Here is a 12,954-nt window from a genome sequence, read left to right on the forward strand (position 1 = left end):
GTCCGCCGCCCCTGAAGGCTGGAATAGATCAATCTAGTATGCACGACTCTCTGTCTTTCTTTGTCTCTCTGTCTCTCTGTATCTGTTTTTGTCCCTCTCTCTCTCTCTCTCTCTCTCTCTCTCTGTCTCTCTCTCTCTCTGTCTCTCTCTCTCTGTCTCCCACTTCCTTTCTCCTTTTCACTGTCCCACTCCATCCCTGCAATCTTCTTTCATTCTCATTAGATATCATCATATGTAGTGTCCTGCGTTGTAGCCTGGCATCTTCCTTTGCCCTTATATATCATTGTGTATCATAAAAGTGGTGATGAGACATTTTGAACCCCCAGAACACATTTGAACAGATCTTAAACCTTTCATGCCTTTTTTTGTTTTCAGTCTAATCCAGATTCCTGTTTCTTTCCTGTCCAGGTTCCTCCTGGGCTAAGAGGCCAGGCTCATCTGAAAGTCTGGGGAAACCGTCACCTCACAGAGGGAGGTTACATTTTCCACAACTTCACCACCGTTACAGTGGAGAGCAAGGGCACAGCTGTCTTCATACAGACTGACAAACCCATCTACAAACCCAAACATAAAGGTTCCGTCATAGTGCACCTGGTAGTTAATCAGTTAATCACACAGAAATGCAGAGAGCTGTGGCACTTTAATTAGTGGTTGTTTTAATTTTGCCTGAGCTATTTAAGAAGACTGTGTAGATAGTGCCATGCTGAAGTTTCAACTGGAATACAGATGGAGTGTGCTCCATTCTGACAATATTTTTGCTGTATTATGATTGAAATCAAAACCCTTGTCAAATTGTTAATCTGGGAATTGAATCAAGTAAGAGTACTACTTTGTTTACCTATTTATTTGCAAAGATTGGTAAAGATTCTAAAGAAGCATGCCTATTGTGTGTGTGTGTGCGTGCGTGTTTTAACGGGACACTCTTTTTTGTTTTTTGTCCTCAGTGCTCATCAATGTTTACACAGTCACCCCTGACATGAGGCCAGTGAATGATAAGGTAAGTCTGCCTAAAGTCTGTCCTGTAATACCAACGCAAATAGCAGAATTGATCTTTATTCAAGACTTTAGTCAAGAATGTGACTCATAAAAGTTACATTCTTGACTTTTATCAAAGCATGTTATTGCAAATACAGTTCAATCACGATCAAAATTCAAACTTTGAATGTCCAAATTTTAGTATATCAGTTAGTTGATATGTGAACATTTTTACTTCCGTGCCACTTTTGGCAATAACGTAACATACTTTACCGCCTTTAATCGGTGGAATTAAAAGAAGAAAGCTTCCTCTGGCCCAAGTGCCGAGAAATGTACAGTCACCTATTTACAGAAGCCAAGCTAAAGTGATTTCTCTTGGAATGTCAGCCGTGGCTCCAAATATGCTGCGCAACTGTAAAGACAGATGGTTTATTGATGTTTGCAGCTATAAAAGTCTGTTGCAGGTAAAGGGCCGTACTCACTTTCACAGATGGGTGATTGTTCAAGTAGAAGGAATGAATGAATGAGGTGAAGTGTTAGATGAAGCGTAGGGTACTCTTTAGGTTTCATGGGTTTTATCCACTTTGTGTCATAATGTATTTCTCTCTCTCTCTCTCTCTCTCTCTCTCTCTCTCTCTCTCTCTCTCTCTCTCTCTCTCTCTCTCTCTCTCTCTCTCTCTCTCTCTCTTTTTTTTTAATTTTTTGCAGATTGAAGCATATGTTTTGGTGAGTGGAGGCTGAAAGGACCACCCAGGGTTGGCAGAACCACGTCCGGGAGGGGACAGTGGCAATTTTAGTTCTCAGCCTGGTTGTAGATTACAGAGCAGAAGTCAGGGCAGCTCACCTAGATAACAGGGTGCTTTCTGGAGCCGTGCAAGGATAAACAACATGAAAGAGGCCTCTTCTCTTCCCTTCTCTTCTCTTCTCTTCTCTTCTCTTCTCCTCTCATACTGCCTGACCTCACTCATTGTCTCTCCTCCCAGATTTTCTCAAGTCTTGATTTGTTAGGAACACATCTGTCAAGTTTAAGGAAATTTGTATAGTAACATAACAGCTTTTGACAACAACTATTGTTATATAAAGGTATTTTATCTGTGCTAAAGAGCCAGGACTTTGGATCAATTTCATTCAGTTTGAGGATAATTTCCCAATCACAATACATGAACTTATAAGTATAGTGACAACGTACAATACACAGGTAATATATGTCAAGATTTTTTGTTGTTAATTCGAGAGAGAGGGTCTTATTACAGAGTTGTGAAATTCTAATGTGGCTTCCAGGATCCAAGAGGATCCAGGATGGTCCAGTGGAAAGGCTTAAAATCCGTCTGCTGTGGTGAGCACCTTTTCAGCACTATATTTAAAATGCGGCAGTGTCACATGAATATTGTAAAGGAATTGCAATGTTCTCAGTTAATTAAGTGAGCTATGTAAAGAAAGCGTATCTCCCTTTGGCCGACATGGGAACAAAGATGGTGGTAAACTGGTCCATTTCGGTCTGCTTCATTTTCCCTGTTTATTTTTTATATATTAAACATTATATATTGAATGAGCTGGATTACCATTATCAAAAGGCTCCGACGTGTTAATCAGAGTTGTCTCTCTTGCAGGAGTTGTGAACATGAGCTTGCCTCTATCCGACCAGCCTCTGTTTGGAGAGTGGTTCATTTTTGTGGAGGTGCAGGGCCACACCTACAACAAGTCGTTTGAAGTGCAGAAATATGGTGAGGATCCACACAAACAGAGAGATAGTTTCTTACACTGCATATAATAGCACGGGAAACCATTCCAGCCTCTTTGAACTGTTAAGCATTTGACTTCATCTATATTTTGTGTTTGTTTTGTTCATTTATATACATCATTCATAGTTGAAATTATATAATGTTGCTTTAAAAAAATAGATGTTTTTTTTTTAAAGAAGACCCTCTACTGCAATTAGCACAGTTATACAATGTATGATGTCAAACTAATACAATAAAACATAAAACAAAAACATTCTGTTTGCAGTGATGCCCAAGTTTGAATTGGTGATTGATCCTCCCAGCTATATCCGGGATCTGAACTCATGCGAGCAGGCCACCGTTAGAGCGAGGTAAGTCACCAACAAAATAACAGGTCACAAAGTATTTTTTTTGGGCTCATCATTCATAGGAATTTAATACCCAACATTTCTGTCAGAACTCAAAATGACCACTTGAGCATTCTCAACAGACATCTCTTACTTATGAATATAATGTTGGTTATGGTTGCCATGAAAGGTTTTCATACAACTTTGGGAGCAATTTGGGGTTCAGCGTGTCGTTCAGGGACACTTTGACGTAAGGACAGGGCAAGGCAAGATGTTACATCGAATAAACAACCTTGCAATTGGAAGCCAACTTGCTCAACACACTCAGTATACATCTTATGTAAATGCTGACTTGGAGTAAATCTTCATGATATCTGAAATGAAAACAATTTAATTTTCCATGTTAATCTATGATATGTCTTTGCTGTGCAGGTATACATTTGGGAAGCCGGTGACGGGGAAGATGACAGTCAATATGACGGTGAATGGAGTTGGCTACTATCGGCATGAGATGGGCCATCCTGTAATTAAAACCATGGAGGTGAGTGTATTTTATTAATCCCTTGTGATCTTGATTCTGTATTTGAGAGTGTTGCATATTCATGCTAATATGTGGGGTTAAAAAAAAAGTAATAGACATCATGACATCTTCTCTGTACTTAGATCAGAGGCTCTGCAAATTTCAGCATTTGTGTCAAGGACATGATGCCTCTGGATGTGGCTGATCACTTCAGAGGCACGGTTAGCATTTTGGTGTCAGTGACCAGCATCGATGGAAGCAGGCAAACCACATTTGATGATTCCACGCCGGTCCATAAGCAGCTCATTGATATCAAGTACTCCAAGGACACTCGCAAACAGTTCAAACCTGGCCTGCCGTACAAAGGAAAGGTGAGATCGTCCTTGAAACGGAGGACAAAGTAACTTACACTAATTCATATTAAAGAAAACGTGATGAACTTTGATAGTCAGTTGTTTGTTAAAGGCAGATTAGGCCACCGTTAACATTATGCTTGGACTCGGGTATTTATCATGCTATTATCCTACCCCTGTAGATTGAGGTCACTTTTCCTGATGGAAGTCCAGCTGATGGGGTGCGGGTACGCGTTAAGGCAGAGCTGACACCCAAGGACAATGTCTACACCAGTGAACTGATCTCCAAGAATGGCCAGGCCACCTTTGAGATCCCCTCCATTCCTATTGCTGCCCAATATGTCTGGCTTGAGGTTAGTGACTGTACAAGCTATATTTGTTTTGGCTATGGAATTGAAATAGGATTTCAATAAAGAATCTTTTGTTTTTGCTTGGCACAGACCAAAGTGACTTCCATTGATGGCAAGACAGTGGGAGACCAGTACCTGCCCAGCTATTTGTCCATCAGTAGTTGGTATTCTCCAAGCAGGTGTCATATTCAAATCCAGAGCCTCAGCAGTCCACTCAAGGCAAGTCTTTATTCATTTAAGAATGCTGCATTGAGTTTACAATACCACCATGGTTATTTGACAAAAAACAAACATATACATATTATTTGCTGTTATTCTGATCTTAAATACATGTTCCTCTTGGATTGTATAGGTTGGCCAAGAGGCAGAACTGGCTCTCAAATCCACATGTCCCTGTAACTTCACGCTGCACTATGAAGTGGCATCCAGGGGGAACATCGTTCTATCAGGCCAACAGCCAGCAAATTTGACGGCTGCACACCGAGGAAAAAGGGCAACAGTCACATTTGACAAGAACATACACACCACTCACCTGCCTCCTTCTGCCTCCGGTAAGACATAAGGTCAATTTTTCACATTTAGTCAATGAAAAATGACCTCCAGTAGATTTTAAGATTTAGAAAATCACAGACTACCATTTGATGAACTGTTTAGTTTTGTTGTACTCAGTTAACCAGTATCTTCTTAAATCAAAGGGGCCAAGGTCATATGATGTGATAACTTTTCTGAATGAGTTTAGAAACTTCCTCCAGTGTTCTTTGACATTAGGTACATCTTATTTTTATGAGGTATGTCACCGCGGTCATCTTATTTTGCTGCCAATCTGCCAGGTGCGGCAGGCCCTTCCTCCCAGGCCGAGATGGACAGCTGTGTTTCGTATCTACGTTTCCCTGTTAGTCACAGCATGGCACCGCTCAGCCGCTTGCTGGTCTACTATGTGAGAGAAAATGGTGAGGGTGTCACGGACAGCCTGCAAATCCCTATCCAGCCTGAATTTGAAAACCAGGTTTGTAAACACTGTCTTTGCGATAACTTCAGTTTTAATGAAATAAAAATACCGTTGTTACTGTAGTGCAAGATTGTTTTCAAACATCTTTATTTACAATAAGTCAAGCTTTCTCTATCAGGGAAACTGTTTACTGAAACCCAGAGTAAAGGGTGCATTTTCTGTATACATTTTGGAGCTTAGCCTAAGTATCAATGCACCAGCCATTACACCACAGTGTAATGTCTGTAAACAAACAGCTGTGTTGGCCTGTGAGAGCTCCCCAGTTCCTGCCTGCATTAGGTGGAGTTAACTCCCTGAAGTATTTACAGCTCTCTGGTATGCCCTTACGACACTGTGTGTGTGTGTGTGTGTGTGTGTGTGTGTGTGTGTGTGTGTGTGTGTGTGTGTGTGTGTGTGTGTGTGTGTGTGTGTGTGTGTGTGTGTGTGTGTGTGTGTGTGTGTGTGTGTGTGTGTGTGTGTGTGTGTGTGTGTGTGTGTGTGTGTGTGTGTGTGTGTGTGTGTGTGTGTGTGTGTGTGTGTGTGTGTGTGTGTGTGTGTGTGTGTGTGTGTGTGTGTGTGTGTGCGTGTGTGTTAGAGTGCTGTGAGTGGGGGATTGTGAGGGCAGTATGAGCCGTACAAATAAGTGGGTTTGTGGCAGAAGGGGATGACAGCTTACATAATGGTGGAAGGAGGGTAGTCCAACTGATTAACGAGGCTAATTTGTGACTGTTAAAAAAAATTTGGGGGAGTGTGAAAGTTTACAGCTCGCCATTCCTCCTTGTTCGAGGATTCTAGTTTTTCCACTTTCTGTCGTTTTCCACCACATTGTTGTTCTGAAAACCACAATTAATTGTTAAAATTGACACCAGTATTTCCACTGAAGATTTATTGTGTGCTGTTGCAAAGGGATAGCTTTAAAAGTTCAAGTGATTGAGAGTATGAATAATTATCATATTTGATAGTTCTGTAGGTTAGTGGACCTGAAATCCATGCATCGGCTCATTGATGTTTCTTTGTTTGGATATCTAAATAGATTAAATGAGTAATGAGTCTGTAAAGTTTTTCGAGACGTTATCACTGACTTATATGAAATTGTCTCATGGATCCAAAACTGAATACAAGACTGACATCTTGGGGTTTTTTTTAAACATTTTTGTTGTCTGGTTTTAAAAAATATTTTTTTTTCCGTATCTGATCTTTACTGAATTGCAGGTATCCGTTTCTATGTCAACAAATGAGTCCATGCCGGGAGAGCCAGTGACCCTCCGTGTCCGGGGTGAGAGAGGCTCCTGCGTTTGTGTGGCCACAGTGGATAAGAGTCTTTACCTGTTAAAGCCTGACTTCCAACTGAGTCCTGACAAGGTCCATCATATTTAAAATTCAAAGTGCAGTTCCAATATGATAAAGTTTCATAAAGCGTTTGTTTTTTGTAACTTCAAGAAATGATTCGTACTCATATATTCTTTGTTTTGAGAGCGTTATCTGACTTGATTGTTTGTGTCTCAAAGATTTTGACTTTGTGTTTCCATGAATGTGTCTCATGCGTAACAGGTGTTTAAGGAGCTGGCAGATTTCGATGTGTCAGATGCTTTTGGTGTCCCGAAAGATGACGGACACTTCTGGTGGCCTGGACTTACGTCAAAGCGACGCAGGCGGTCCTCTGTGTTTCCCTGGCACTGGGACATCACTAAGGATGCACGCTTTGCGTTCACAGTGAGAACACACACTGAGTTAATGAGCCCACCTTCAAAATACAGGAAATAAGTCAAAACATTTTATATGTATTTTTCCTACAGGAAACAGGTCTTGTCGTGATGACAGATATGGTAAGTTTGAACCACCGGCAGAGCGGAGGCATGTATACAGACGAGGCTGTTCCTGCCTTTCAGCCGCACACCTCCACCCTAGTAGCTGCCATGCACTCCCGCTCCACAACCAGGTAAAGGACTGAAAGTTTGTAGGTATCATTTAAGCAATTGGCACTGTATAGCTAACTGTATTTTAGTTAAATGTATTAAGTAATGTGCATTTCTATATTCAAAGGTGCTCTTAAACTCATACATTTACATTACTTACTATCCTTCAACCAAATATTGTTTTGAAGAAGAAAAAAAAGTGATTATGAAGATGGAAAATCTGTGGTGATTTCTTTTTCTTTTTTTTTTTTACTGGACCACACACAGTAAAATGGGTGTGTGCTTCACAGAAAACAATGACCATGAAACAAGCCCAAAGGAGAGCAATAATTACTTGACAACCCCCCCCCCCCCCCCCAAATTTATGTCATAGTAATATACTTTAGCTGGCTCCCGCTGCTGCGGCCCGCGCTCTCTCACACTGTGTGAGCAATGCACCGCTCCCACATGCTAACCTTCACAGGTGGTGGGCCCACGGAGGCCTCCCACATAGCTTGTTCTGGCTGTGCCTGACTGGGACATGTGGGCAACCAGGCCACCAACCCCTGGCCCCGGCTCCAGGGGCGGGTCCAACTGACCCATGTCCAGGCAAGGTACACAATTTTTTTGTGTTCCTCTTGCACGGGGTACTTTTGAGGTTGTCTGTGTTGGTATTCACACCAGACCTGTACGCTTTGGGTGGCCCTACCAGGAACACATTGCTCTAAACAGCATAGCTCTGACCACTGGTCCACTTAAGTTCCTGTGCAACGACAAGCTCATGATCCAGGAAGAAGCTGCACATTCAGACAGGTGACTGTGGTGATGTGTGTGTGTACTGGACTGTTGCAGTGAAAACGGGAGCTGAGCTGTTTACCGACAAACTCACCCTTGCCTATGGTCATAAACTGTAGGTCATGACCGAAAGAATGAAATTGTGGATACAAGCAGCTGAAAAGAGTTTTCGCTGCAGGGTGGTTGAGTTCAGCCATCTGGGAGAGACTCAAAGTCGAGTAGCTCCTCCACATTGAGAGGAGCCAGTTGAGGTGGTTCAGACATCTGATTAGGATGCTCCCTGGTCACCTCACACTAGGTTTACCATGTACATCCGACTGGGAGGTGGCCCTTAAGTCAGTCGTGGAAGAAAGACTATATCTGGTTTGGACTCCAGCTTGGGGTCCCCCAGAAGGAAGTTGAAGGGAACCGAGATGCCTGGTCATCTTTGGTCTCTATACCCACACTGGGTAGTATACTTAAAAAAATGTGTCCTGTTTTGGTTGACTAAAGTCTGTGAAATAAGTTGAGGACAAACATACAAAAATATAAGAATTGGCTGTTGCACCATTTTATAGGTCTACACTTGTGTCAGTGTCACCAAGCCTTCTTTGAACACATGGTCACATATTCTGTGTGTAATTATTAAATGTATTTATGTTCACTTATGGAGTTGTTTTTTTTAGACCAGCTGAAGTATTTTACTGATGTCAACTTTTGTTTTGGTTTGTAGAACTGAGAAGTGGAGACGCACATTTTTCCCAGAGACTTGGGCGTGGCACTGCCTCAATGTGAGGTACTTAAATAAATCTCAAGATGAATATTTCAATTTTCATGCTTTTTCAGTATTGTCTGTGTGTGTTGGTGTTTGTGGACTTTTACTCATCTCAAGGAGGGGCTCAAAAAAATGAGAGCAGGCTACACCTTTTGTGGACTAAAATGCTGGGCCATATTTTGCACATTTAAAGATTAAGTTGAGGTTGTATTTCTCATTTTGTTAGGCACACAAACTAAGCAGGCTACTGTTACCAGAATGCTCTGTCCTAATAAAAATGTGAGTTTATGTTAAGGTAAGGGATGTGGCTTTAGTTCATGGTTACAGTTGTGTCTGGGTCAAAGTCATGGTTATTGTTAGGCACGCCAGTGCTTATGGTAGTTAAGGTTAGGATAAGAGGTTTGGGGGGGGGTTGGGTAATCCTGGTCCGAGAGGGCTGCATTCCTGCACCGTTTCAATGTACCCTCACTTCAACACACCTGATAGTAATAATTAACTCATAAGACCTTCTGCAGCGCTTCATCATGATGCACTCATTACCTTCAGGTGTGTTGGAGCAGGGAACATTGAAAACATGCAGGACTGCCGCCCTCCAGGACCAGGAATCCTCAGCCTTATTGCTCCAACAAGAAGTCCCCACACAGCTGCACGTTTGTGTCTTTGAGAACGTACTCGTATTATTATCTTCAGCTCGATCTGCTGCAGGTTCTCCTTTCATGCGATTTAAACACAATCGAGCACTTAAGAGAACAGAGAAATAGAGAGCTGAAAAAGCAAATAGTGAACGAATGCAGGAGATGAGAGCGAGACCCAGCACCAAGAGAAAAGTTAAGCAGATGAATGTTTAAGGAATGGATAGAAGAAAATTTAATTTAGGATGGATACCATAAAGGAAGGAAAGAGCACTGGACAAGGAAAAAGTTCAGATTCAAACACAAATTTCTGGGAGATGTTCGGGACATAAGACATGTGAGGTTACGCTGCATGTGAGAGGGGTTTTGTTCCATCATGTTCAGCATCCATCATTTCTCCCTTTCGGTGTGAAGGTGGCTCTTTTAGTCTCGGAACATAGCCTTACTTTCTTAAGCGCTCCTACCATTCATTTTCAGCCAGTGTAAATACTTTTGCCCATAGATGTCCATATGTTGATTTCTTTGGATGTGACTTCAGCTCCCCCTTACTTCCTGAGAGGTCTGAAGCTCTGATTTTCATTTAAAAGTCTATTAAACTGAATTTTGGGCAACTTTGATCAAAAAGAGGGGCGTACATGCAGGTTTTCCAGTTTATTATATCCTGTGACTGTTAGCCAAGACCAACATTGAATATGTGCTGCCAATAATGACCTCAGCTTATTTCATTGAGAAAAACAGATTGGGTCAACATCTGACTGTCTCTCATATATCCACTTCAGAGTGTTTGCTGTAGTTACGATGGTGCAGGTGTTTGTGTTGACACAGGTGTTGCCGACATTAAAGTAATCCACAGTGTTTCATCAAGCCGAACTTGGGAGTCACTGCCTTTTAATTCCTTGTGTTGAATGAAGTTCTGGTCAGGTCTTTTTATTTCACTGTCCAATATGGTTTTCCTCTCAAGTTGTGTCTCAACATGTCTTTGACAGCTCTGAAACCGGGGAAGCTGAGCTCCAGCTGGAGGTGCCAGATTCAATCACCACATGGGTGGCAGAAGCTGTTGGGCTGTCTGAAGAGAGAGGACTGGGTTTAGCAAAGAGAGCTGAAATCCGGTCTTTCAAGCCCTTCTTTGTGGACTTCACGCTGCCCTATAGCCTCATCAGAGGGGAGCAGACCAAAGTGCCCTTAACTGTCTACAACTACCTGTCTACATGTGCTGAGGTAAGATGACGGACGAGAGGGCAGCTGGGCAATAAAAAAACAAGATGCTTTTCATTAGTAAGTGTGCAAGACGTCTTATGAGTAGGAGCATTCACATGCAAACAAACAAATACATTTCTGAACATTTAAAGAATACTAGTAGTTTATGAGATGCAGTTCAAAGACCCAGGTTTGTCGCCACAATTCATTTTATCGTGCAATTGAAACTTGAACATTTTCTGAATGATAAGCTGTTTGTGAACCACCATGGTAAGTTACATGTAATCATGTAAAACAATATGATGTCTTGACAACTGTTTGTGTAGCAGCTTTGTCAATCAGAAAACATTTTGACCTCCAGAGAGAAGGTCAGAGTTCCTGGTAATCCTGGTATCCTCACTTTGGCTTTGGTGCAAGATAGTTTACGTAGAGTGAATTCTTGTTTGCTTCTCTACTCTCACACCGCCCAGAAGTCCATCAAAAACATCTCGCAAAACATGGCACGTGTCACAAAAATGGATGTTTGCAGCAGTATAATCAAATATGTACATGACAGAACATTTTCTCAGCAGGAATTATGCAGGTGTAGGTGACATCTTCAATGGAACATCTGTAAAACTCGCTGTCTATAGCAATGTTGATTGAAGCCAAAAATCTGGAGAATCGCTGTCAAGTTAACAAAAGATAAATAAGGTTAAAAGAGGGAAATAATTGTTTCTACTTAAGCATTCCGTGGCTTTAGTTTTGAATTAGGACAATCTTTATCATCCGACTTTAGACTTGCTTTTGAAGTTTCAAGTCTGGAAACTACATACTACTGGTGACTAGATGACTCGCTTCTTTGAGAACCAAGAGACGTGAATTGTCCCGTTCAAGGACATAACCCAGATAATGTCATGGCCACAGTGGGTCTCAATCTAACGGCCTGGTAGTTCACAGGCTGTTAAGAGTTTGAATTATGAGCCCAAAATAAGATATTGATTGAATCAAACTAACCAAAACACACCTAGGGATAAAGCTCTTTAAGCATTCACTAATAGAATCACTAAAGTCAGGTAAAGACCAGGGTCAAATATAAGCAAAGGTTTGTGAGTTGAGGAAGTGCAATTAGTCTAGAAGTAGGTTTTTGTTTGCTCTTTGAAGAGCCTCTAAGTCTTGCCATGGCCTTAAATGGGTCCATCCTGCACTCTGTAGCGATGACGACATGATGTTTGCAGATGAGTCTGTTAAATGGCCTGTGCGTGTTCTGCCCTGATGTCATATTAGGTGAATATGTAAACCAGAATAGCCCTTCTTTTGATGTCCACCCCTGAAACATGTGATTCTTATATTTTCTGCTCAGTTATTTATGACTAGTGGCATGCAGATAAAGGGCAGTTAAAAGATCCCCCTGCATTACAGAGCCCTGCGAAAATTGGACTATGAGTGGAACTTAAGCCTTCAGGGAGCTGGAGAAGCATGAGTCAGTCAGCATGGAAAATTCACAATGTGATTTAAAAAATTCTCCTTTGCTTTTAGGGCTTTGAGGAAACACGCAATATGAGGGAGGGGCGTGCCGGGCAGATATGATGTCATTGTGAGCTGTCGGGAGATCAACTGCCTCTGATTTGTCTATTCCCTCTCCTCTCCTCTCCTCTCCTCTCCTCTCCTCTCCTCTCCTCTCCTCTCCTCACCCAGGTTCATGTAAAAGTGTCAGTGCCAAAGGGCATCAAGTTTGTCGGCCATCCTGGAAAGCACCATCTTACCAGAAAGAAGTGTGTTTCTCCTGGAGAAGCTACTCCTACATCCATTGTGTTGTCTTTTACTGAACTTGGATCTGTCAACATCACAGGTACATAAACACCAAAGACTTACTGACTTTAAAAAAAAAAAAAAGTATAATGTTCTTTAACTTTTGATTCTGATATTAAAAAAAAAAAATCTTTAGTGCTGTGACTAGAAAATTGGAGTCATGGATCAAAATTAGATTTGTTGTCCAGGCTAAACTGTAGATGTTCAATTATAGTCAGTAATAAATGGGTCACACAACCAGGTTAGTGTAAAACATGACAAACTAAGTAAGGTTAAATCGATAAGCTAAGTTCTTCAGCTCTTGCCACATGTTTTTATAAAGAAGGAAGAGCAACAGCATTTCTGGTGAAGATCCGATACAGAACTTTCATGTTTATGTAAACAATAAAGATTGGATTATGAATGGAAAAAAACATTATTTGGATTCTAAAGCAGTTAAAAAACCTCTTGCGGTCTTTTCACCGTGACTTCAGTCCCTTTAGTGTGATGCTTTCCAAAAAGGCAAGCCCTTGACTTGGGAGAGCTTTGTTGGCGAAGATGTTGGACTGTGTGTGATCTGGTCACCCGGCCAGGTTACAAATAGTCCCCTCCAGAGCGCATGTGAAAACAAAGCAGACCAGCAGTGGGGGAGTAATC

General features: G+C 41.7%; 1 protein-coding gene across 2 annotated transcripts in view; it reads left to right on the forward strand.

The window, feature by feature from the left end:
* The window catches only part of cpamd8 (C3 and PZP like alpha-2-macroglobulin domain containing 8), a 40,508-nt gene that overhangs the window by 2,980 nt on the left and 24,574 nt on the right, over nucleotides 1-12,954 (forward strand). For both annotated transcript variants that reach the window (XM_080473923.1, XM_080473924.1), the window contains exons 4-21: nucleotides 409-574; nucleotides 945-997; nucleotides 1,684-1,701; nucleotides 2,257-2,311; nucleotides 2,586-2,699; nucleotides 2,983-3,067; nucleotides 3,476-3,584; nucleotides 3,707-3,934; nucleotides 4,099-4,269; nucleotides 4,357-4,485; nucleotides 4,619-4,817; nucleotides 5,097-5,272; nucleotides 6,467-6,616; nucleotides 6,806-6,967; nucleotides 7,051-7,193; nucleotides 8,657-8,719; nucleotides 10,317-10,548; nucleotides 12,205-12,358. In XM_080473923.1, the coding sequence (XP_080330049.1) occupies nucleotides 409-574; nucleotides 945-997; nucleotides 1,684-1,701; nucleotides 2,257-2,311; nucleotides 2,586-2,699; nucleotides 2,983-3,067; nucleotides 3,476-3,584; nucleotides 3,707-3,934; nucleotides 4,099-4,269; nucleotides 4,357-4,485; nucleotides 4,619-4,817; nucleotides 5,097-5,272; nucleotides 6,467-6,616; nucleotides 6,806-6,967; nucleotides 7,051-7,193; nucleotides 8,657-8,719; nucleotides 10,317-10,548; nucleotides 12,205-12,358 (2,407 nt within the window). The remainder of the gene's footprint in view (nucleotides 1-408; nucleotides 575-944; nucleotides 998-1,683; nucleotides 1,702-2,256; nucleotides 2,312-2,585; nucleotides 2,700-2,982; nucleotides 3,068-3,475; nucleotides 3,585-3,706; nucleotides 3,935-4,098; nucleotides 4,270-4,356; nucleotides 4,486-4,618; nucleotides 4,818-5,096; nucleotides 5,273-6,466; nucleotides 6,617-6,805; nucleotides 6,968-7,050; nucleotides 7,194-8,656; nucleotides 8,720-10,316; nucleotides 10,549-12,204; nucleotides 12,359-12,954) is intronic.

This window comes from Lipophrys pholis, assembly GCF_963383615.2.
Source record: "Lipophrys pholis genome assembly, chromosome: 10".
NCBI lineage: Eukaryota > Metazoa > Chordata > Actinopteri > Blenniiformes > Blenniidae > Lipophrys > Lipophrys pholis.